Here is a 26,829-nt window from a genome sequence, read left to right on the forward strand (position 1 = left end):
GCAGATTGTGTGTTAAGATCAGAGCTGACTTTCAGTAATTTGGAAAAAAAAATAATAATAATGAGATAACAAATAGAAGTATAAAACAATGTGAGAAAACGCAACTCTTGAAACTCCCAAGCTGTTTATGTTCATCAGCTTGACCGGACACACTTGAACCCAGTAGCAGTGATGGGCTGAGGAAGAAAACCATGAAAGCATGAGGCAAAGGATAGAGAGCAAGCTAAGTATTTGAATGAACAGTAACCATCAAAAATAAGACATGGACAGAGAATGTCCCTGAGATTAAGAAAACAGACAGGCTTATATAAAGTCAGGTCTCTGGGACTTTATTCCTGCTTCTCTATCACATTGGCTGTGAATTTTATTCACCATATTACAGTATCTTTTTTTTCCACTTGACTTCTTATGAATAGAATATAATCTTCATAATCCAAGAAGTTACCTTGACCAATAGACAGCATTCATTACAACAGAACTAAGTGATGTGACTTTGAAGTTACAATAAGTGAAAAGTAGCAGTTATCCATGTTTGCCACCCTTGTTGGTGATAACAACAAACAAACAAACATAAGAGAAAAATTCTGCAGTCACAATTACTATACAATAAAAGTTTTATCATGTATTTAGCTGTGACAACAACCAGCTTGCCCTTCGACAGAAGAAGGATGGAACCCAAAAATACAAATGCAATAGTTGAGACAACTGCTGTAACACAAAAACAGAAGCACTCCAAATACTGTAGTATCTGAAGTGCATCCAACAACTCCCATGTTTTTGCAGCACCTACCAGAAAAGAAAAGAAAGTTTCAGTGAAAGGGAAGGCTTCTACTAATCTGTCTACGTTGCAGCTGCATGAGGGGATTGCAGTTTATATATAACATTACTTAAACACCATTAAAACAGTGTGACAAGCTACAACATAAAACCTGGACATACTACAGAGTTCCATATGGGCTGCAAAGCCTGCCCAGGACATTACGTTCTGTACCCAACAACTTTGTAATCTTTACGTATTGCAAGCTAGGAAATACTAATTGCTTCAGTGCTGTAATTCAGCATTTTGGTTTGTCAAAAATTAAATGTAAAGTTTCTTGGGGCAAGTTTTGTTTCTTTTTCTTAGAGGATATAAGCAGGATTCATTTTTGGACTTCCTACTCTAGGCAGCTATTGTAAGCGGATCACTGCTAACTAGAATCTCCATGGACAATAACTAACAAAAGGTTCCTCAGCCCTTAAAACCCACACTGTAAGCTGATGCTGAAACATTGCCCTTTAGATTTAATATTACATACAGTATCTGTTGTTCATTCTTGTTTGCATTGCTTTGTACAATCCTATCAAGACGGCAGAGTAAATCAACAGCCAATAAGGATTGGAAAGTAAGCAATCATTTTTGACATTTCCGTGAGCTAGATAGGATTATTTTAAAACAAAAGGATAAAACAACCACCACCACCGCGACCACCACCACCTCGACACACAAGCGTAGAAGGCTGTTGTCAAGTCACTGATGATAATTGTAAGAACAGTTTGCAGACTTCCTGTTATTTACATATTGAAACAAAGAAAATCCCTTCTTTCTTTAAGGTAATTCTTTCATTACACCCATAGCCATTACTCTTTCCCAGGCCTGAAGAATTGAAATACTGGCATAAAGCTTTCTTTAAGATGCCAGGATTCATTTTTTTCTTGAAAAGCACTCATAAAAAGAAACACATTTTTCAAGTGCATCTATCAGAAACTGGTCTAGCACACTGGCAACAGAGTAGGTAATCAAACTGATGTCAATTTAGAAGATGGAAATAGCATACAAACACAAGCTGCTTCCAAATACAGAATGTTCTTAAAAACAATCTGTAAGATATCTAAAATTGTTCCCAAGCAACATTTCCTAATCCTTCCTGCATGATGGCTGTAGGAAAAGGGCCTTCAGTGTACAGGTACCAAATGAGTTGGGGAGGGAACAAACCCAAACTTTTAACAGCCAGGCACCTCACACACAAGATGCTCCTACCAGTGTTGCGTACCCATGGCTTTTCACTCTCCAACTCTCCCCTCCAAATTTAACACAGATATTTCTTGGAAATATCCTTTAAATACAGAACCTGCCACCTGCTCTATTCTGTAGGGACAATCCCCATCTTAGAGAAGCTAATAAAGTGCATATTAAAATACAGAGTTACTGAAAATCTATTTTCTAAGGAATTTTTATGAGCTCAGACTCTATTTATACTGACATGAAACAGCATCCACACAGCCCATAATTTACCCTGTTTTACCTTGACTGTCTCACACAGTATTTTCAAAACAGAGACCCAAGAGAGTGTTTTACTATATGTAAAATTCATAGCTGAAAAGAGATACTCCTACCAAAACATGCTAGAATATCCAGTCTTTCTTGAAGAGCTCATTTAGAGAGTTTTTCTCAACAGTCTGCTTAAAATGAAGGCCTCAAGTTTTATAATGCATCTGGTATTGTGGCTACTAATAACCAGTAAAATAAGGTCCTGTGAAGTCATCGATGCTATTTTTAAAAAATTATTATTATTTTTAGTTTTTAAAGTGAACACATACAATAGCTAGCAATGTGCAAAGATTTTTTTTCCTAAGCCAGCACCTGGAGGCTCTTTAAAAAAATAAACAAAAACAACAACATAAGTTCTAGCATTGAAATTGTGTCTAAGAGAAGACAGATGTCATCTTATTAATGTAGAGGGATCAGTTACATATGCGGTTCTTACAGAAAAAAATAAAAGGAAGTTTCTCTTTATAAGTTGTGTTTAAAATCACCTTCTAACTCGATTTGAAATCTTGCTTTCATAGTCCTGTCTCTATGATGGAGGAAGATGGCTTAGAGAGGCCTGACCCCGTGTTATCAGAAGCAACTGCCTACATCTCAAATGTAGCAGGATTATTATTTAATAGTTTGAGCATGAGGGCAAAAAGATAACTTGTGCTTGAGTTGCCTGGTGCCAGAAAGCCCTGAAGAAATAAAGACCTAAGAAAACAATCAATGTCACTCATGTCAAGATTTTCACTTATTGGTTAAAAGCCTCCTCTTTCTTTTCTGAACAAACTTATCTCATTCAGACTCGGTCTGACAAGATGAAGCAAAGCCATTTTCACAGAACACAACACTGAAGTTGCATTTGAGAAAACCGCATCGACATTACGCTGAAGAAGGTCTCCTAACAGGACTCATTAGCCTCTTGTAATGGGTTTAATCCAATTCCCACTGAGCCAGCTGGAATTACACCACCCTTTGAGTAGCTTTGAGTAAAATCGTATGTCCATTACTTTGTAGCAGCTCGAAAGCCAACCTGTTTGTACTTTTATACACATGTGGACACAATTATGCCTTTCAACACAAACTCCAGTAACACACCATAAAGCAAACTACAAATCATTTTCCTGCCTCTTCTTTCTTGCTGAGTCAACAACATTTTCCTGAAAGTCTGATGATGGCTTTGCTACTAAATGTATGCCTTTAATCGAATAAATATGTCTTGTTCTCAACCAGTTTTGTTTCGCATCTCTTCTGGAATGGCCCACCCACCCAAACGGTTAAATGTGTTTCATGAAGGGGGTCTTCATTTGACAAATCTCTTTAGTAAAGCATCCTTCCATCTGGAAATTATAAATACAAGATAATGGCGTTCAGAACAGTTCCTTCATCTCCCACAGCCCCAAGGCAAACCCTTCATTGCCTCATTCTTTTCTCTTCATCTTCCCCCCTCCAACCACCAGCCCTAACAGTCAGCTCCTTTGTGTGGCCCCCAAAGCAGGAAGGGACAGAGCAGCAGGGCTGGTGAAGATAGTTTCATGTCGTGCCATGTGGAAGAGGTCTAAGAAGACTGTCATAATGCAAGGAGAGCTCTCCAGATCCAAAATGGAATTTTACAAGATGCTGCTGAAAAGTCATGATGCCTGCAAGCTCTACTATTAGCTATGCCCAACCTGAAAAGCTGCTGACCAAGTTACTCTGATCTATGCACTATTCGTAGCCAGGTTGAACTGATTACAGGTAGTTCACGCAAGTGTCTATAGCAAAGTATCAACATCTCACCAGTCCAAGCTATCTTCAGGAAGAGCTCATTTCTATTTGACTACACTGCCACCAAAACAAGGGGACAGAAAATGCAAGTGATTAATCCCCCCAGATTTCCGTGCAAATCACAACTCTCTCTCTTAAAGTGCAGTTAGGAAGGAAATTACCACCTGAAAAACACACTGCACTCTGCCAGATTGTTAGTTTCTGGTGAACTAAAGTATCTCAAGCAAACAGGAAATACAAATTCTTCACCTGCACCACTATCCCAATTGCTAGCCCAAATAGAAATAAAGCAACCTAACGCTCTGAGTAGCTTCATATGGCATTGGATTTCCAATAATTATTTCAAATGACACGGGCAAGTAAGAATTTTACTATAAAAGCTTAACAGCCTACAGAAAAGCTACGTCTCCTATTTCCTTTTCCAGTCAGAAATGACAATTCCATTTCAATAGCCCTGATGCACAAAACCAATCTTCAAGTTGAGATATTTTTTCTTTTAATTGAATCATGCTTTATCTAAGTTCCACCCCCATGGCATGGTTAAAATCAGCTTATTTTCTACAAGGCTTCTGATTCCCTTTATGTTAAAGGAGCACGATTTAAAGGGCCTTACCATGGGAGTCAAGGACACAGTAGGGCAGTATCGCCTTTTGCTACAGTATGCATACAATAGCATGACTATATAGAGAGCCCACTGGTACAATAGGCTAGTCCATAATTCCATACACTTTCAATCTTTAGTGAGGATCTAATTGAGTCAAGACGTGGAAGTGGAACTGCCAAAGAAAATCTGAAGTCTTAGAGGTGATGTTAGCTCTGTTATAAGCTCATGCATTCCTGACAGTGTGAAACTTTAACAGAGCCCATAACATTTCTGCAGAACTTCCATAATCACTAGTTTCAGTAATTTTTAAATGGTTCCATTGAAATGAAACTGGAGAATTCTTCTCTTTTAGTCATATTTGAAGAACACAACTACTAAGAAAACATGTATCTTAATCCTGAAAGGATGCAATTTCTCTATTTAAAATCAGAGGACATGAACTTATGTGTGAAACAACAGAAAACCAAGACATCTTTATATTATATAGATGCCTACTGAACCTGCTTTATTCAAGCAGTTCCTGCTTCCTGTAATCACAGTTACAGGAAAAAATAAAACACTGTCCATGTTTCTTCTTTGGGCTCACAGGGCTGGAGCTTTGGCACCTGACTACCTACAAAATTCTGAGGTTGATGGTCTGGTTTCCACGTGTGGAGATTAACCACCGATCATTTTGAAAAAATGGCTGAGCTGCACTGCAAATGCAGTGCTGGCATGAGAGGACAAGAGGTATAGCAGTCCCCATTTTCTTTGTTCAGATTGTGAAATAGCTACTCAAAAGCAGACTTTGATAACCAAACCAAATTTTAGTTTGTTTCAAATGCTTCTCTAAAACTTTTGGATTTGAAACCTTATTACACATGTCAAAGGATATCATTGCCATTGTTCTTTTCTTTCTTCTACCACCCTTTTCCAGAAGGCAGCAGAATTCTTAGTCTTAGTTTGCCTAAATAATACCACCTCAAAGTACAAACGTCAGAGGAAATCTCTCCTCTCTTCTCTGTATAACAGAAGTACTCACAAGGTACTGGGAATGCTAAAAAGTCCAGCTTCTTCCTCCTGTGTCTTCAGTCACACCTACTTGACGCACATACTTCATTGTCCCGGCATTTCTCAGAAAGTCAGCTTTAAGGTCAGCTTACAAGACCAATCAAACACTAGCTAATCTGTAACCAGAAGAAAACTATGTAATAATTAGGAAGTCAACCTAGGGATCGGCAAGATCTAATATTTCTTTGTACTTGAGGAAAATCTAAACCATGATAAATCATATAAGAAGCTGGGCAAAAAGAAAAGGAAAAAGAACCAGAAAAAGATGTTGCAACTGTTGCAAGAAAGAATTACCAGTTACAGTCTGATTTGTTTTCACATGCTTTTGTTCTATACGATACTTACACACACCTAATCTGTTTTGGCGAGAGAGACGTTCTTTGTGCTATTTCAAGTCATGATAATTATTCCCTTAAACTGAGATGAGAAACTTTGAATCATTCCACACACCCATCTTACAGCATAACTTTTTGTCAGCAGCAGAGGACTTACAGAAAGAAAGGACAGCAAGACTGTCACATGAACCCACTACCTAAAAGCAAAACTCCACATGGTATATATGACATGTTATTGCTAATGCAACAGTTGTATTCCTCCCATCCTCTTTCCTGGTTGTCCTGGAGAAAGGCAATGAACTTATTTTCTGCCTGCTGATAAACCTTCTTCTCTTCTTTCAGGATAGTTTCAGACTGCTAGGAACCATGCCCCCAAAATAGGGTTAACAGATATTGCCAAACCTGCGGCATCAAGTCCTTAATATTGCAAACTGTACTGAAAGTATAGTATAAAAATATTTCTGAAGTATTAGATGTACTTAAAGTTATCTCCAAGGAGCAAATTTCACAAAAAGCAAAGGATTTTTTAAACAGAACCATTAGATACAGACTGAGCATCAGAGAAGAATGTTCCCCTAGCAAGTACTCAAGCACTAAGAAGGTGATTGACCCAGATGCGTCTCTCACAGTGCTTTATCAAGCAAGCTTCCATGGATTTTTTTTTTTTTAAGTGTTAGACTTAGGGCATTAGATCTTATTATATGCAGTTGGCTAAGAAAATTATTATGGGAATTTTGCTTTTTAAGTACTAAAGCCTTGTAAAGAGGGAGGAAAAAAAACAGTCTTACAGAAACTAGAAAGAACAACTCTAAATAAAAGAACTGCATGCAAATTACAAAGAATCTTTAGCATAGCTTAAAAACTGGTGGTACAATCAGCTTAAGCACATACCCTAAAGCACAGATCTTTTCAGGCAACCAAACCAGGGACTCTGCTATTGAAATCCTCTACTTTCAAGACTCTACTTTCAAGACTGCAGAAAAGCACGCATCTCAAAGCGTACCTAAAAGCTTTAAAATGAAAAAGTGAACACTTGCAGAATCAGCTGCATGAATATCTGGAAACTACTAAACAGGACACTGTTTTTGCGTGGTATTTTGGAAACAAGATATTAAACAAGGTGTGCTTTCGCTCTTGACTGAAAGTTGAAATCATAGTTATAAAACGGCAGAGTGGTAGAAGCTAATTGTACACACCTATGTTGAAGAGAAGCTCACCTGCCCAGAGAGTTACCAACCTGCACTGCTGCAGTATGGTCCTGGACAGCATTTTCCTTGAAAACTGGAAATGGGATTCAAAGTTCAGTGCTGCAGCCTAATGCAGTGATAACAACCATGGGGGTTTCAACACAACTGAGGATGGATCGAACCACTTCTAACAAACAATGAGTTTGATAGTACTCGGACTGGAGCACAATCACGGAGCTGTACAGTTACACACTAATGGTTTGAAAGGGGTTGTAAAGAACTTCATGGATGTGACAGTGTGAAGGAGGAACCAAGAGTCTTATGTGGTGCTGAGTACACTTTTCAGCTAAGATGTGTTTACCTGCAGGGATCTGTCAGGTTCCCAGTACTCAGGACTACAGATGGCTTACAAAGAAGGGGCTGACCTGTCAGTAACCAAAGCAGCTGTCCCATCTTACCCAGAGATGACAGAACTGGTATTGGAGCAACTCTGGAACTGCTGTGCCTTACTGCCTGGTGTCCTTAAAAAGATGAAAGCCATCACGTCTCTTTCAAGCAAGGCTAATACTAACAGCTTCTGGCAATAGAGAGGCAGGACATGGTTCACTATCTCTCACAGGCAGTTAAAGAATCCTTTAATGAAACAAAGGCAGCTCTGCTGCTCACATCCAGCATTTTGGAGGCAGCATGCTCAATTTTTGGCAGGAAATATTCTTCCTCCCCTCCTCTACTTCAGAGATGCATTTTCACCTCTTTTAGGTCTCAAATTAAGCATCAATTCATTACCTAATCTCAGAATTTGGTACATTGCTGTAATGACTAATCAAGTTCTGCTAAATAAAGCTCTGCTAAATAAACCCCTGTAAGCAAGGGGTTATTTTTGATGTAAACTCACTATGCAAAACAAAATCAAGGAAGGTATTATGTCTGGGATTTATTTATCAGTGTCTCATCTGAGAAAAAAAAAGGGGGGGGGGACAACAAACCGCCACAAAACAACAAACACTAAATTCTGAAACAGCCTAACCTGGATGTTAATTCTGTTTTGAGGCACTGGTTTGCTAGCTTTTAAATCCAAAGATTGACATCTTTCTCTCTGAAGCTTGTGCTTTAAGGGATACAGGGAAATGGCTTAAGCTTCTTGGAACAAAAAGTTTCCATATTTTCTATGTGCCAAGTACAAAGAAGATGCATGTTAAAAAAGTAACAGATTGCTGTTTGTTCATTAAGAGAAATTAAGTTCATTGTCTCAAGTAAAACAAAATCCTTGCTTAGTGCTTAAAATCAACAAATACCTGTCATATTAACTGAGAAGTAAATAGATATGCTTACTCTGAGTTAGTTGACTAAGTGGAGCTTAGTGGAGCTGAACTTCACTTACTACAACTCCACAGATTCCATGGGAAAAAAGTTTATAAAAATCAGTGTCTTTAAAAAGCACTATGAGCTACTGCTCTTCTGTTTTTGAAGGCTTTGTGTCTTCTGCATACAACGGAAATGCAACAGGGCTGCATTTGGAGGAGAAAAGCCTTTTAAGTGAAAGACTGAGTAAAAGTTCTGAGTATTTGATGCTTCAGCAAGTACCAGAGAAACAGCAGCTACAGAAGTATTTGAGGAAAAACAAACACTAAACACACAGACATACAAGGCTCCCTTCATTTGATGTAATGATGAGAGGCAAAATGTCCCGTCCATCATGTGAAGCAACGAGGCAGAAGAGCAAACTTTGAGCTTGAACTGCCCTGCTGGTGGGTATTTTCCTCTGAGTGGTCATTTGACCTTGCCTGAACCTTTAAGACTGACCGCAAGTTAAAACACAGGAAAAAGTCAAAAGAACAACAAAAAGTCATACTGATAGTGTTAAGACAAGCATTTCCTTTTAAAAACCTGGCCACAGGTCCTAGTAAACATCAGCTCAATACTTTCAGTGACAGTGTCGAGGTGCTCTACAGCAGCTTGGAGCACCCACCCTTGCAGCCTCATCTCCTGGGCCTGCCTCTCTCCTTCCCCTTGGCCCTGGTCTTGTCTCTGCCGGCAGCTACAGTATTGGGATGTGCTTCCTGGCCTTCCCTTGCCTCCTGCTGCTGCCCAGTGGCTAAAAGGATCGACTGCTGCTAAGATACATTTGTTTTCTTGAGTTGTCACTGGCAGAGGTCTTGAGAAGTCAACCTGCAGTTGGGCCCATGGGCCTTCAGAACATAGGTGTTGGCCTGGAGCTTTTACTGTTATGTGAACTGTATGGGTCATGGCACAAGAAAGACAGTTCCACCACCTACAGACTTCCTCATGTGGCACCATAAGTCATTGTCCTTCACTCCGCTTAGGGCTTGCTTTATCTCACAAGATGAACTGGATTAGATCTTCTCAATCATTCTGAGGCACAAACTTCTGACTCTACAGCACAATACATTTCACTTTCGCTTCCTCTGTGGAGTGCCCTGATGGGTCTTTCCCCAGTGCACATTAGTTTCCCTAGTTTAAGGGGACGTGCTTCCCAAAGTACTTCTACCTGCAAAATTCATGCAAAATAAACTGTGTACTACACTCGGGATACTGACTTTAAAAATAAATTCAGAATAGGGTAAAATTTAGTTAGGTTGACACACATGCTGTAACACAGGCTAATAAAATCTGTCTACTGCTACATATTATATAGTATATCAACTTTCTGTAAAACAAAAATAAGAACAAAACAAAACTAAGAAATAGCATTTCCAAAGAACAAGGAAAGAAGAAACATCCCTGAGTTGTAATGAAATAGCACTGCTTTCTGACAAGACCCAACCAATGACTTGTTTCCTCAGAGATGTTCTCAACCCTTCGTGGGTTATAAAGGGTCCCATGTCAACTGCAAAAAACTGCAGGATGCAAAGCTGTCACCCAGCAGCAGGTCCCTTCCCACTGCAGTACTATGGCTCTGACAAGACCACAGCAAACAAGCATAGCACTGACTTGCTTTGCTTTCCTCCTTTCAGATAAAGCTTTCATGTGGTGCCATGTGGACAAGGACTAAGACGACCGTCGTCTTCTTCCCACATTTCCCCTACATAAAAGCAAACCAAGAGAACTTCTCAGAGGGATCCTCCAGGGGATCCAGTCCCTCAGGAAGAGCCCGGTAGCACACCTGGATCCATGGCAATACAGAGGCAGTGCTGGCTCCAGACCCCTACTGTAACATCCTGACCAGGTCAGCAACTTCCTATACTTGCAACATGTCTATAACAAGACAGGAGATGCCCTCATCCCCATTTATGTGTTAAAAACCAGAATTGCTCACAGGTATCTGCAGTCTTTAAGCTGAATAGAAAATTGGGTCCTGCAACCACATCCAACATCCATCCCCTCTTTTCAGTTTGTCCATCCTTATTCCTATCTCCCTAACCTTTTCTCCCTGTGATGGACTGACCAAGAAATTCCCCAAGATGACATTGTTTTGCTCAGAAACTAAGAAAGTTTCCAAGAACTGAGAACAGAAAGATCTGAAATCTCTCCTCTGCTTTAATTCTCTCCCCTTTGCTGACTGGAAAAATAAAAATAACCTGCAGAGCTCTCGGGGAGAAAGAGGAAAGAACAGCACCGCAGAAGGGGCTATCACCTCTGTCCCTTTTGAAGCTCTGAGCACAAATTTTTTTCGACATTGTCACCATGAACATGCTCAAGAAATGGTGACAGATGAGAAGAAAATTGAGCCTTGGCAGTTGCTAACAAAAACAGCCCTGGAAGTTTATTTCTCAATAATTAAATAGAAATTAAAACTCCCTATGTTTAATCATAGAATATCCCGGGTTGGAAGGGACCCACAAAGATCGAGTCCAACTCCTGATAATTTACACAAGTTGTCCTGGCACAGCTACATGCCTACCACTACAATTTGACACAAATCACTACAATTTGACACAAACCATCCCCTGGATCTGCAATTTAAAACAGAACTCCCCTCTCTCATATAATAGTCAGCAGTATTCTAAATCCCTCTCTTCCCTCTCAGCACATGTAAGAATGCACATAATGACCAACATTTACTTAGAATGATTAATCCCTCCACGCTTTCAGTCTGGCTAGTTTTCCTTTTCTCCAATTTTTCATTCATTTCTCATAAGCAGCATGCCTGTTGGTATTACCCGTAACAACATGAAGAGCTCCTGAGAAGCAGAGCACTTCGCGACACACTTGCTGATAATTAAATCAGCAATGCTAAACAGAAAATCCACCCTTTACCTACCTGTTTCATTTAAATTTGACATTTCAAAAGCAGCGATAGTGGAAGTTTAGACACCAGTCCATCGATCCAGTGCTCTTTCTCTGCTATTCCTCTGCAGTAGTCATGCGTACCAAAACCAGCAAACAGAACTGGAAATGTGAATTCAAGCACCAGAATAAGGAAGCAATTTTTGCTTGTCCCTATTTCACAAAACCCGCTTTCAGTTTTGCGATGGACTGTAGCTGCGCTATTAACAGCAAATAATATCTCCACTGTTTCATTTATATCTTAACAGAAACAAGATTCCTATAGAAAGCTTCGACAGAAGGAATTTAAGAAATAATGCAGTTGAGATTAACTCTCCTATACTAACAACAAGGGGATGCCAAATGACATCCTCTGAAAGAAACTGTGCTCCCCCCCTCCCCTTCAAATAGGGATCAGGACAAATTACATGTCTGTTATTTAAATAAAATGCAGCAAACTGAAAATTAAACCCTGCGTTCAGGAACAGCAGGATGGCTGCAACAGCAGATTTTCCTCATAAGCCTTAACAGTGCTTCTGATCACCATAATCACTGCACGACGGAATCCTAAACAAAGTAAAGTGCCTTCCATGTGAAATACAGGGGTAGATTTGGTGGATGCATCTGCGGTACTGAGAAATACATCCACAAATAAAAATACACACTGCAAATTTACACAAGCACAGAACACACACACACCCATAACAATAAAATATACTTATATACAAATGTACACAGAGAATGAAGGAGTACAACTTCTGCCTTTGTACTCAAAACACGTCACGTTTTCCTCAGCAGGATGTTGTCTGACTGAATTCCTCCCTGACCTGCAATCAAGTAACTAAGAAGAACTGAAAAAACTAGACACACCTGTGCATTTCTTCAGAAGAAGCCACAATTCAGCAGTATCTTTGTAGAGCAAAGAGATCAGACTTAAGGTCATGTTGCTCCTCATCGATTTAGCGCAAAATAGTTTGGCAGACAGTGACCTAGTTATCTGCGAGCCCGTCTTCAGCATGCAGTGAAAGCACAAAACTCCATCTTTCAGTCAAAGCCAAGCCACCCGGGACACGATACCTTTCTTCAAATTACATGCAGAGCAACTGCGCCTTTCAGCGGAACCAGAGGTCCCCCACGGGGTTAGCTGGTTCATGGTTACTTACCACGTTTTGTCTTCCTGCATCAAGCGCTGGCATATGCTAAATTCAGTCTGTGACTTTAAATGTGAACAAATGTTCTAATATTATCAGTCAGGAGAAAAAATAATTCTACATCCAGCATGTAAAGAACCACAGTTTGAGAGCCCTAGTTTTAAATGAACGATAAGCTACCCAGTAAATCCATCTTCATCTTTTCCTAACCATCCCCCAAGTCCTGCACACAAGGAAATGAACTGCCCAAGGGCAGATGTCATTTTCTAATGAGCCTTTGGTTAAAAGTTCCTCAGAAATGCACCAGGCATGTCATATTTCTGAGGAAGTTCACACCCAAGCATCTTTGTCAGAACTGAACGAGGGTGTTTGCTTGGTGGCAAACCCATTAAGCACCTGTTCCGTAGGAAGACACCTGCCAAAGCAACAGGAACTGTCAAAAGGGAATGTATTACAACTTATAGTCACATTACTTGAAGGCGTACAAATTTTATCTATAGATAAATGGGAAATGAAAGCAACAGTTAATAAAAATAAACTATTCCATATGATCTTCCAGACACTAATGCTCAGCTTTACTTGATCCTTTACTTGATCCTTTACTTTGCTTTACTTGATCCTTTAAAGTAATTGCCCAGTGATGGACTACCTGTCAATGAATGCACTTGAGATTAGCTACCAGCAATCCAGACTCCCTACCATGAAGAGCAAACCAGTAAATGAGAGTGACAGCAACAACTATGTGAAAACAAACAGATTGTTTTTCCTCACTTTGAGATGTTGTAAGAGCCCTTTCCTGACAAGGGGGAGGGGGGTCAAGGAAAAAGGACAGCAAGGATAAAAAGCTTGGATTGATGGTTACATCTGTTCATAAAATCCCATTTACAGATGGGGAAGAGCTTAGTTTCAGCTTCAGCACACCCAGCTATAAACACAAAACCAAACAAACTGCAAGCCACCCACAGACCACACCAAAGGTTATTTGCTGGAGCGCCCCACATCTGTGTTCTTACCACTCATCCTGTTGGTAATCACAAACCAATTTGCTAAATGATAATAAATCTACCAATAAGTGGGTCTATTCATTGCCTGGCATTAAAATACGGCCTGAGAAAATAATTTAGGCGGATTATTTTAAACTCTGCTGTTTCAATTTCAGGCCCATTACAATCTGTAATATGTCAAACTACAAGAGATTCCTAAGAGATATCAAATGTTTTTAATCAATGGTAGATTTAAAAGAAATAACCCTCATTATAAATATTTTTGCTTAGCTGTTCTGTTCTTCAGGAGGTCATTACTAGAATATTTAATTTTGAAGAGAGATCAAAATTAGTGAATGAGTCTTCTCACCACTCCCACAAGTCATGTAAATACTCTTTCAGTTCCATCACATCTGTGAAAGCTGAGAGAGAGCAAGTGACCTGTCTTGGATCAAATGACAGCATTTGTTGCAACGTCAGAAACAGGATCTCCCTCTTGTCTCCAAGTCCATACTCACTCTTTTCCAGGATTGTCCGTGGAGGTTTGTGCTTCTAGATGGGCATCTTGAACTCCCGTTCTCAGGCAAAGATCACAACTCAGAATTTTATTTCTAGCTCTTGCACTGTAACTTGGCTCCAGGAAGAATCATGTTAGTGTAGCTAGAAATCCCACTGTGTATTATATATTATATCAAGTATACCCACTGATACTCATTTCTTATTTAGCAGCACAAAGCCAGTCTCAGACGTTTGCTACTGAGAGTCCTGAGCAGTATGCTTGACTGACTAGGTATTACTGCTAATAGCAGCAGGGGTTTGGTCTCACCTGCAACACAGCATGATGAAAACCCAACTCTTGTTATCGGAAGTCTTACACAATGATAAAACAGTCATAGGTGTGCTTTCCAAACATGCAAAGAGAGGAAGAGGAAGCTTTACGGTCTCCATTCAAAAGATTAAAACCAAGTGAAAGAGAAGCTACACCCTTTTTAGAAACGTATCAACCTCATACACACCCATTCAGTAAGATACAGGAACCTGATATTTTGGCAGGCTGGCTACTCCCTTAAAGAAAAAAAGAAAAAAGAAAGAAAGAAAGAAAAAAAAACATGAATGGAGAAGAGGAGAAAGAACCACCTACAGTGCACTGACTCTGTGTTTGTTCTTACTGTCGAGACAGAAAGGAAGAAGTGTAAACCTCTGTGTTCACCAGCACTGCAGTATGAGCCAGCAGCACGCCCAGGCAGCCAAGAGGGTAGGTAAACTGTATCTTGGGGTGTACTAAACACGCCACAGCCACCCGGTCAAGAGAGGGCATTTTCCCATTGTATGTAGCATTGGTGAGGCCCTGGCTTGAACACTGTGTACAGTTCTGGGCTCCACAATATAAAAAGGATGTTAAGGTCCTTGAACACACCTAGAGGAAGACAACAAGGCTGGTAAAAGGGCTGGAAGGCACGTCCTGTGAGGAGAGGCTGAGGACACCAGGTTTGTCAAGACGGGAGATTAGGAGCTTGAGGGGTGACCTTGTTGCTCTCTGCACCTTCCTAAGGAGGCACAGTGGGGAGGTTTTCTCCCTGGCATCTAGTAACAGGATGCATGGCAATGGCTCAGAGCTGTGCCAGAAGAGGTTCAGACTGGACGATACGACAAAATTCTTTACCGAGAGCATGGTCAAACACCGGAATGGAGAGATAGTTTACGCCCTGGATCTGCCTGCCTTTAAGAGGCATTAGGACAAAACTCTGAATAGGTTTTAACTTTGGCTCAGCCCCAAAGTAGTCTGACAGTTGGACTTGATGATCTTTGTAGGTCCCTTCCAACCAGAACTACTCTATTCCACAGTCCCTTCATGATGTGCACAACATGTACAATAACCTCTGAACAGGCTGCTGTCTTAAAATTTCAGAGCAGAGGAAACAGCGGAGTGAATCGTTCATGAGAAAACCAAGTACTAGTTTAAAAATAATCTAATTTCTGGGACTAGCACAACAGATGCATGTAATATCCATCCTCTATGCTCCCAGTTAGATTTCTCCTAGCCGTCAAATTTCCTAAATCCACAGTTACATACGTTTCTACTGGACAACTCAAGATCTAGTAATGACTGTGGCTAAGAGAACCAAAATGTAATGTTGTTTCAATCCTGCTATCCTTCATGATTAACCAACTAGACATATCTTCACCTCTCACCTTCAGAACTCAGAATGTCCTTAGGTTGAAAGACGTACGTGAAGAAATGGGATGGAGAGCTCAGCCAGCGTACAAGGGACTCCGATGCTGCTCCCAGGTCGCTGGAGGGGGCAGGAACCCAGGCACGTCATCACTAAGGGAAGTGGCCACAGGCACCTGGCTAAACACTATTTCAGATAATGGTGATTTTTCCTAGCAAAGAAAACTCTGCAAAGAAGACTCAAAATTTCACTGGGCTAGAGATGCTCCACATTCCCATGAAACAGAGTATGAAACATGCACCTGGGAAAAGAGGGCTCCAGCCAGGAACTGGATGTGTTTTTATTTTAGCACTCTATTTTGGAGCATGTGTGTGGGGAAACACTTGTTTCACACTTATAATACCTTGTCTCCTTGCTGCGTGCTTCAAGAGAACAGCAGCGACAAAAAAGAACAAATGTGCTGAAGCACAAAACCCCTTCCTAGCCTTTAGTGTTGAGTTTGAAACACAACTGGAGAGGAAAACCACAAGCTGTGGGCATGCACGTTAGCAACAAGACTTAGGGGAAAATTTCAGCTCTATTCAAATACAGAGGAACAGTAGCCCTCATAAGAAAAATCTATGTCAGGACACAAGTATATTTATAAATGCAAGAAAATACATTAAAACTCCTGCCATGCTCAAGTCAATCTCATCCTGGTCTGTGACTGAAATACTGCAGCCCACGGAGAAGAGGCAAATACCCTGGGAGAAGTTTTTGAAGGATGCGTGCAAAATCATGAAGGGTAAGAGGCTGTGTCATTTCAGTTCTGTGCAACCCAGAGAGGGAAGCTATAACTGCACCTTAAGTATTTAAGTTTGATAAGTCAGTAGTAAAAGTATAGCTACTAATGCATTTTTTCCTTCAGGGTGTGGCACCTAGCAAAAAGCACATCGATGAGATGAACTGACACTTTATGTGATTCAGCATGACGAGCCATCCTTATAGGATCATATTTAGCATAATGTAAATGTGCAGTCTCTCTAAAAAAAAAAAAAAAGCTAGCAGAATACACCTAACTCACACCTGTAACCACAGACTTAATAACTGGGTGGAGCTTTGAAGACATTAAACATTTTGATGCATCACCAGTGAGCACCTACGTTAGCATACTAGACTATTTAAAAGCCCTATTCATTTTCTCCTTTTAATACTTCACGATGGTTTTTCAAAGAACAAATGCAAAAAAGGTTTCATTCTCAAAAAGAATTCTTTAAAAAAGTCATCAAGCATCCAAAATTGCCCATTCTCTCTAGTTTTCATCAAAAGATTCCAAAGCATTAAAAATGAGTTTATATACACACTATACACAAACACAATTGTATAAATCCATTGTACAAATATTTCTTTACTAACCCAATACCAGCAGCTTGCTAAATTTCTATGTAACAATAAAACTAACCAATTTTGAAACAGCTTTAGCAGTTTTCTATGTGGATGCTAAGTCATCAAAACGGTCTCACATGAACATCCAAATTTAAGCAAGTGTGAGCAATCAAAATTTGTGGTGAGAGAAAAGCAATAAAAAACACCAGCCATGAGGAAAGACACTCTATGAAAATGAGTATGCTGGTAATACCAATAGTTGCTGGAACACTTAAAAGGTGAAGAATACTGTTCAATTAATAGGATGAACCCTACAATATCTTTCTGAAAGATATGTCCAGGAAGAAATGAGAAAAAAACACTGAGAAATTGCACCTCAGAAGTACACTTTGCACTATAAGACAATAATAAACTTCAAAGCTTTGAAGATCACATACATCAGGTATCCAGAAGGTAAACCAAAAGGAAGACTACTGCAATTTCTAAGGATGCACAACACACCACCAGGGATCACAGTTCTCCAGCCCCATGACTACACTTAAGACTTTCCAAAACAAACAAACAAACAAAAACACAACAGAAGCCTGGCCACTGAATGCTCTTATCATGCATCTGTTTTCATTCTTAACCATGCAGGAGTTAACCCTGTGGTCTTTGGTGACAGTTCTGTCTGTCCACAGCTGCAAAATAAATGGATTTGACCTCTTTAACTTCACAAACATCAGCAGTACCCATACAGAAGTGTCTGCAATCTGACATGATTGGTCAAATGCCATGGAGATGAGGAAAAGAGGACACCTGGCTCTGTGCTGATGTTGTCAAACACAGTATTCAAAACTGAGCAGACCAGAGATTGCAGTCTGATAAAAATTGAAAACTGTAATTAAAAGCGGATGCAAATCACCACTAACATTAGATAGATGCTAGGACCGAACTTCTGAAAAATCCTGAGGATGAGACCCATTATATATAGCAGCGGTAGGATTAAAGGAGCAAATGGAAGAGATAAGAAGAAACGGACGTAGGGTTTAGTGGTAGCAGAAAGGAAAACTCAACAGTAACTAATGACAACAGGAATATGTGATGAAAGTATCCCAGGAATAGAACTCAGGAAAGGAAAAACAGGTCTACTTTGTATTCTGAAATGTAAATGTATATGTACACACACACACACAAATAACAATATCACTCCAGAAAGCAAGGCAAACCAACAGAGACCATTACAGCAAATGAAGCACTGTACCACAGTCATACCTATATTTATAGCCAAAGTATAAAATAAAAATTCATCAAGGATAGGAAACCCTTTTTGTGACCCCTAAAGTACACAATTATTTTTTTCCAGATTAACAAGACACTCAGGAAGCAGAAAAACCTTCAGGTCAAACACTGTGGGAGAACGCGTTCCAACAAAAATATAAAATGCTCTGCAACACTGATGAACACAGATAAAGGCTGCAAAACTATTTATTACAAAGGAAGGAAAGGAAGACAACTTTTGCAGAAATCATCATTCCCCAAAATCCTGGAAGAGCAAACAGGACAGAGAGAAGCGAAACTTGCTTTTGGTCCAAGATCAGAGACAGAAAACACTCGTTCCATCACGTCTCTAGAAACAACCAGTTGGAGTGCTTTTGAACAAGTTACTTATGATACTTCAGTACTGGAGGATCACCTGTAGCTCCCAATGAAATGCAAGAAGAAAAAGAAATGGCTACTAGGTGACCTCAGTTACCTGTCATTTCAGATTGGTGAGTTTAGACAAAATCCTTCAGAGTAGGCCATTGCCCTTAACTCTTATTGATGCTTCAAGAGTAGTCTAACCCGCATTATTCTGAGGTTACGCTTCAGAGTGGTCAAAACCCACATAACAGATCAGATAAATATACAGTTATCCTCCTAGCAGTTTATTTTTCAGGCCAGTTTTGGTTTTGACTCACAATTTGGTCTTTGTGGTCAAGGCATGCATGTTGCAACAAGGATCACGCGGCCATGCAACTCAAGTTCCTACTCACGCAACAAGCGTGAAAAAAGCGATCTTCAGAAGTCACCAGTACCTCCACTTTGAGGTTCCCAAAATAACATCTTAATTTCTCCCATTGCCAACCCTTTCTCTCTCCTGGATTTCAGCAAGCTCCACAGTTCTTTTACAAAAAGAGAAGACTAAATATCAGCAAAGAGCAAATAAAGCTTGCTTTCCACCAGTCAAAAAGAAAACAGAAAACACAAGGAGACTAGTTTCTTCTGGAAAACCAACCTGGAGAGCTTCTTCAGGTTCTCAACAGAAATTCATTTCTTTCCAAGAAGAAAAACCTCAGTGCAACAAAACAAAGTATCTTATCCCTTGTGCTTAGCGCACAATATTCTCGGTTAAATTGACTTGGTAGGAAAAGACAAACCTCACACCAGTTGCTCTCTGTGGAAAGACATGACATACAATCATACCTGACCTTTTAATTTTGTAGATGCAGTATTTGTAAGGAAAAAAAAATAAAGTATTATACAAAATACAGTGATCCCTTTAATAAAACACTTTAAAAGCCACCAACTATATATATAAAAAAAAATCTAGACCTACAAAAAAACCTGTTATAAAATACACAAACAACTGCAGAGACACACAGCAGCTGTAACTGTGTCCTGTTTCTATTCTTTGGAAGCAAACAGGAAACATATACCCTTACCTGATTGAAAAAGCAGCCAGTCCCTGAGATTTTAATCAACCCAAAGCAACAGACATTTTCCTTCTTCTGCAGTTTCCTAGGATGCTTCCTGGGCTGTTCAGAATAGCAGCATGGAGTCCAAGCTTTTTAACAACAGCTTTGCCTTCGTTTTCCTCATTAAGTACTGCTACCTGCACTATCACTGTATTTACTTTTGGCCTAGGTGTGACGGCACAGGCATGGCTGTGGATTCAAACAACAAAACCACTCCTCTGCCAAGGGTGCTTTATTAGTGTTAGCCTCCGACTTCGCCTCAAAAACCTTCGCGCTGTTTTGAGACGAGCAGAAACTGAAGTAGATGCACCAGCCATGAAAGAAAGGTAATTATGCAAACCTTCAGTTAACAAGGAGGAAAGACCTATAAAAACCTGGCAACCCTACCACATCACCTCCTAACCTCCACTAATTAGGATTTTGCAATTAGCAGAAATCAGAACCTGCCCAGTTCTCCCTTTTGCAGTTCTGGGGTAAAATCTCAACTCCCAAAAGCTGTTGAAATAGTTTGGTGCTTCATGTCCTTTTCATAAGGAAGAATGGACATATAAAGAAGGATGAAATGGAGACTAAGGAGCAAATTCCACTTGTGATGACACACACAGCACCTGATCTTACATCCTCAACACTCATATGAGTAGGGAACAACTTACAGACAGGCCCCTGCCAGTCTTCCTCTTGTTGCCTCTGCAAAAATTGCATGTTTGCCAGCAGCTCCTGTCTTTCTTTCATCTCTGACATGATGAGAGTCAGGTGCTTAAGACTCTCAGTAAAATAGTGGGGAAAAATACTTAAAAAAGAGCTCAGGTCAAAAGAGCTGAGGTGCAAAGCAACAGCTTCAAAAAAGTGTACAGCTGGTAGGGTCATATATCTTGCTCCCTCTTTTTATCTTTTTTAAGTTTCTGCCAGCCTGTACATCCTGTAAGAAACACCACACCACCCCTCATGCACAGAAGGCAATGTTCAATTTCTCCAGTGTCACAAGGTGCTCTCCATCCAACCGAACTGACAGCAGATCACCTGCTACTTACCATGTGCATACTCAATCAGTATGACATAATTTTAACTTGGCTTTTACCCTTGTATTTGCACTAAAAGAAAAGTGCAGGGCAAGCAGATCAAAGGTAAGGTTTCATGCTTTCTTCTTCAGGCAAGAAGGCAGAAGCTCTTACTGTACCTGAATGGAAGGAAAAGACTCACAGCTCTATCATCTTTGTAGTTCCCTGCAGTATGGTGGAAGCAAATAAGGCTTCTTCAATTAAGGTCACATCCTGCAGCAGCCAGTCTTTGAAGTATTCAGCGGCATCCTTTTAACAGGACAGATTTCACATCCTTGGCCAAAGGATGGCCAAAAGCCTCCCTGTCTCCAACTCAAACTTGGAACAGCCTGTGACCACTACTGCCTTGGTCCCCAGGTTACAGTGGTTTAGCCAATGCTGAACACATTCTTACGCTTTTTCAGGTCACCACACACACTATACTGAGTATAACAAATACAGATACCCAGACAAACCCAAGGATCAGCAAAGAGCCAAAGGTACTGCTCAGACATGAAAAGGACATCAAAATAACATTAAAAATATTAAAAGTATCATCATTCCTCGGCTAGGGTTTATTTGCTGTACTCTATGTTTCTGAGGAGAATTTCAGGGCAAGAAATGTGATTTCTGCTTAAGGAAAAGGTTGTACAGACTTCCTAGGGGAAACTAAGGTGTGAGGGTGCCACAAATACTCATTTTTTTTACCTCCTTAGATTCTAGAAATATTTTCCAGCAGCTCTCAGAGCCTTTTTCTTCAGTGGAATATCTTCTTCTGTACTACAAATAAGTTTGATACAGCTTGTATGTAAGATGTACTCAAGTCCCTATGTTATTTGCATGTAATTCCTTGGAGCAGAAAAAAAAAGAAAAGTATCTTCCTTTTAATCTCCCTAGTTTATTAGCTAGCGAAGGAAACAGCAGCTCAGCTACAAATAAATAAAAACATATGTTAGCCTCAACCAACAATAACAAGCCATGACCTAGTTGAGCTTGTTTCATGTTTTCCTCTTCAGGCAAGAAGGCAGCAGCTCTTACTGTACCTGAGTGGAAGGCAAAGACTTGCAGCTCTATCATCAGCTTGCCCAAAAATGCAGCATGTATTGGTCTGTCTGGCACCTCCTGGCAGCTGACTAGTATTCAGCTTCAGCCAGCCCAGCTGGGACAGGATCAGAGGCATTTAAAGGTTCACAGGTGCAGCCATGAGCAGTTGGCTGACAAGGAGCTTGTGTAAATGCTTCTTTTGGAAACAGCTCTTCAGCTCAAGCATGATAGTATAAACCAGCAACTGAGGTTTCTTGTGAGTCATAAAACATTGAGAAATGGATTCAGGTGTCATCTGAGCTGACTTCCACATGGAGCATCTCCCCTGAACTCATTGTCCCCCCTGGACCACCAGAGATGAGGAGCCGGTTGAGATATTCCTGGCATGCTCCCTGATTTGGCAAACTGTAACCCAAAGCCTACTTTGTCACATTTCCTCTTTTCTTATATTATTGTTTTAGAACATTTTGTCTCTTCCCGCTTGCTTAGCTATTGGTACTGTGCTCTAAAAGATGCCTGCTGTCTTTGAAGTACTGATGCTGTTTGCAGGTACTGGCTGCAATCTGTGTTTTTTCCTTTCTAAAATGGAGTTGTGCGAAGGAAATTGTTTTCATAAAACTTAAGCTATCCAAGAACGAACAAGTCCATTGTTTAGAGAGGAGACTTTTGGGCAGCAATGCAACCATGAAATGAGTTGTAGTGAGTCCACAAAGCTTGTGTGGACAGTGAGGGGTCTGGGTTTGCGTGCCTTGGGACAGGGAGAGAGGGGACAGAGCATTCTCATTGTTTAAATGTAAACAATAATAATAATAGGCTTTTGTAATTGAGAGAAGGAAGCAATCTAATGTGGAAAACAGTTGTTATTATTCTGTTTACAGCTCTCTGCTCCCCCAAAATAGGCCAGGTTACTCCGTAACACCGAAGAAGGCTAAACTGAGGTGACCTCTAACTGGGTGAATGGCAGAAAACCCATCTGATAAGATGGGTTTGGGAATGCCTTTTCTGTTTATAAAATTACCTCATAATAGAAGCATGCCAGAATGGAAAATACTGGATGGAGTTGCATTCTTGCAACTGCAAGAGCTTTATCCTCAAAATCCTGGACAAACTGCAGGTAGTTAGGTTGTAAACTGGATCCACTGCCATGTGGTGGCTGAGGCAATGTCAGGGAGAAAGCTGATACCTGGGTCCAAGGGCATAATCCTCAAAACGATCTCCTAACACCATGAAACTAAAGTTTTTTTTTTTTTTTTTTTTTTTTTTTTTTTTTTTTTCACAGCATAAAAATAGTGATCTCCCTTCAGGCTATTTTAACACTTTGCCACGTTGCATGAGTTGTAAGATGATTAAATCTGTATATTATTTTTTTTTTTCTGCCACAGGGCGCTTTGTTGTGTCTACAGATTGCTTCATCTGTGAAGCATTCCAAGTCTTCATCACAAGCAACATCTATACTTCGTTTGGTCCAATGAAATATTGAAATATTTCATGAAATATTCAATTAGTACTCCCTATCATTATTCAGCACACACATCTGGAGACTGTCACATCTTATCTGATTCAAGTAACAAAATCATGTTTGATTTTTGTAAGCAAAGTATAGCATTTAGTGGGTGGCATCCCTGCTCATGGCAGGGGGGTTGGAATTAGGTTTCAACCCAAGCTGATCTATGATTCTATGATAAAAATGTTTTGACTTCACTGACATCTGAGAATTTTGCTTCTCATCTTTGAAAACCTGTTCTAATCTTCTAATCACATAGAAAAACACTCACAGGTGACTTTTTTTTTTTTTAATCACTTAGATTTTTTTTTCAAGTAAAGTATTCCTAAAATAACTCCAACAAATTCACATGACAACATCTGCAAAAATTATCAATACAACTCACTGTGCAGACAAAGAACATAATTTTCAATAGCTGGAAGTTGGGAGGAAAAAAATAAAAGAGAAGGAACCAAGGTCAAATGCTACTAACTAAAGGAGGAAAAGTTTATGCTGAAGAAGATAGTAGAGAACACCTTTACTTGTACCTGAAGACCTTAATCAATCTTCGACAGCAATAGTGGTGGATGATATGGAGACAGATATCAAAACATTACCTATGCATCACATGCACAATCCAGTTAAAATGTATGAACACACGCAACTGGAATCCTAGAGATTTAGATGACAAAAGCTACAGAGTTTGACGGTGAGTAGAAGGAAAACTGTGCGGTTTTAGGCTCCCAGGAAGGATGTGTTTTGAATTTCTGGTGCAAAAACCTTGCACCAGACTTGTATGTCTGGTAGTATTGGGAAGATAAAACGACTCTGTAGTAGGATAGCCACAATGTCATGAACTCTTGCTTCATATGCTAGCTCTCTTTAAGCACAAGACAATTGGCTTTCTGATTGCTCTCCATTTTATCATGCAAACCTTTTGAATCCATCAAGGATGGTATGAATTAGATAATTGTTTGAGTAAAATAAGCATGTTTGGCTAAAATAGAAATAATGGTCATGAAAGCCGAGAATTTAAATTATCCTACGCAAACTCACTGCTTAAAACAATTTGCTTATGTTTCAGGAAAGCTTATGACTTTCACCTAAAAGAAGAAAAGGATGGAAATATAGATCGTATCTTTCCTTCAATTAAAAGCCTGAAAAGCAATTAACTCCTTCCCCAAAAGCCAAAGGAGACATTTGAACAAGTTCTTCAAGTAGCCTCTGACATACACCCATATGAACTGTATGTCACATATTGTGTAGGCTTCTAAAGTGATTTCTCAGAGAAATCAAACAAAAGATAAATTCATTTAGAGAATTACTCATGACTAATACATCTAAGCAACTATGTTAATACTGTCCATCTGAAACTCAGAACGGAGCCTCATACAGGTTAGATTACTGTAGTGCGATTCAGAAATTACAAGGGCTGTTGTAATCCATGACAACTCTAAGATAAATTATCACCAGAATTGTCTTAATTAGAATTTTTGAAGTATATTCCCAGCTACCTACCCACACCTGAAATTATAGGATCATTCATGAATATAGCTTCTTTCTTGCTGCCCCACAACTCCTAAGTGGTTGTTAATTGGACTAAACTCCTTACTTAAAAACAACATCAAGCTACTCCCGCTAAGCCCTTCAAGATGCTCTTTGAGCTTGCTCCCTGGATTAACGTTTTTGTGTCCTCTACTTCACAATTTCTGTAATTGAAGAGAAGCTTTGAAATCAGAAACAAATGCAAGTCTGATGAAAATAATAAGATTGGACTGAGACTTACTGCATGCTGACAACACTGCAAGTGGAAAAATGTGAGATTTTTCCACCTGGGGATAAAAAAAAGGTAAGAAGAAGTTTATACAGAAGATTCCTGTAGGCTCTTTCATTCTTTGAAGCTCCCATTCATTCTTTGGCCTCTCTCCAAAAGGAAAGAATTAACTTATCCAACAGCCCTGTCACTCAGTGAAATTGTGTGCGACTCTCATTCTCAATGATACCAAAGACTGCTGACAGATACTGAAGAAGAGTAAGTAAACGGGAAAACTAACATTATCAGTAGGCTTTGTCCATTAGTTTTAGGAAAAACACCGACCGACAAGATTTGGGAAGGTTTCATGCCAGATTCAAGTCAAAGTGCAAGAAACAGAAGTTGTATGTGAGGTTGCATTAACCGCTGACTAAAATAGAATCTGTGGGATTGTTTTCAAAGATCACTGAACAAGAAACGAAACACAAAAGTTGTGTTGATCTTCACTTCCTGCTTTGGGAGAAGACACAGTGGTTCTGAAATCGAAAAAAAAAAAAGAAAAAAAAAATTACTTCAAATCAGGAAGTGCAGGAAATCTTACAATAAACCTTGATCCTTTTAACTTAGCTTGCTTAACCAAGAGGACATGTATGTTCAGCCTTTCCAGGCTAGATTCACCTTTGAGGTTAATTTGACGATCATGTGGGATTTTGCAAAGCACTAGAAGTATACACAGTAAAAGGAAGTAGTACAGACCATCTTATTAAGCATGACTTCTAGCTAAACAGTCATTAAGCATGACTTTAGTCTAGCTAAACAGTTTGCAACAACACATGAGATTGCAAATGTCTTGAAAGAACAATGAAGAAGATAAAGAGAATAAATAAAATCACATCCTGGCTCCAGGACTGGTTCTGCCCAGAGAGTAAACATCTTATTGTTGACAATTCTCCATCCAGAAAAGCAAAAGCATGCTGTAAAAATAGGAAGTCACTTTTTTTTCCAAATTATTGAAGTATTTCTGCATATTCATCAGGGAAACAGTAAGTGATTTTTTCCCCTATTGCATTATTTTTGCAGATCTCCTTTCCTCATAAAGACATAAGCTCTTCAGCAGCCATGAAAATGATAAAAGTGTAACTTTCTCCTAACTCATCCCATATATAAAATAACATATATGCTAGCGCCTCTAATTAAATGGGCATTTAAAACTGCACTAATGTTCAGCAGTACATTTTTTCCCTATTTCAAGAGTTGCACGCATAGTCAGATTTTGTTTTCTGAGGATTCATTTTACATGAATTGACTCCCAATATCACACGAAAGCTCTTAGAAAAGGTCTTCTTGTAAGAGGACTCATAGATAGCTTAAATCTTAGTAAACAGGGACAAAGAGAAAACCATAGGCAAAGGCTGGGGAGGTCCAAGGAGCAAGGGTACAGTCTTGAGGAGTTCAGAGTCAGTGTATCAACTGGAAGAAGAGTCTATCAGCAAGTTCTTGTATTATTCCCAATGACGTGCGTAGATGTGTGTGCACGTGTCTTTCAGACTTTTTTGCTTCTCAGGGAATCTTCAGGTTACATCCCTAAATGCAATATTAGTATTAAAAGAATAATTGGAAAGTTAAAAAGGGAGAGCTGATGCAGTTACCACTGAATTTATA

At 39.6% G+C, this 26,829-nt stretch overlaps 1 protein-coding gene across 13 annotated transcripts in view; it reads right to left on the reverse strand.

The window, feature by feature from the left end:
- Positions 1-26,829, reverse strand: part of MCF2L (MCF.2 cell line derived transforming sequence like) — a 162,522-nt gene that overhangs the window by 69,170 nt on the left and 66,523 nt on the right. The window contains exon 1 of one of the 13 annotated variants that reach the window (XM_035317643.1): positions 21,931-22,032. The exons of 11 other annotated variants lie outside the window; for them this stretch is intronic. In XM_035317643.1, coding sequence (XP_035173534.1) covers positions 21,931-21,964 — 34 coding nt within the window. In that variant the 5' untranslated portion in view covers positions 21,965-22,032. Of the gene's footprint in view, positions 1-11,455; positions 11,581-21,930; positions 22,033-26,829 lie in introns of those variants that run through there. One more of the 13 variants, XM_035317658.1, reaches the window with a different exon arrangement.

Source organism: Oxyura jamaicensis, chromosome 1, assembly GCF_011077185.1.
Source record: "Oxyura jamaicensis isolate SHBP4307 breed ruddy duck chromosome 1, BPBGC_Ojam_1.0, whole genome shotgun sequence".
NCBI lineage: Eukaryota > Metazoa > Chordata > Aves > Anseriformes > Anatidae > Oxyura > Oxyura jamaicensis.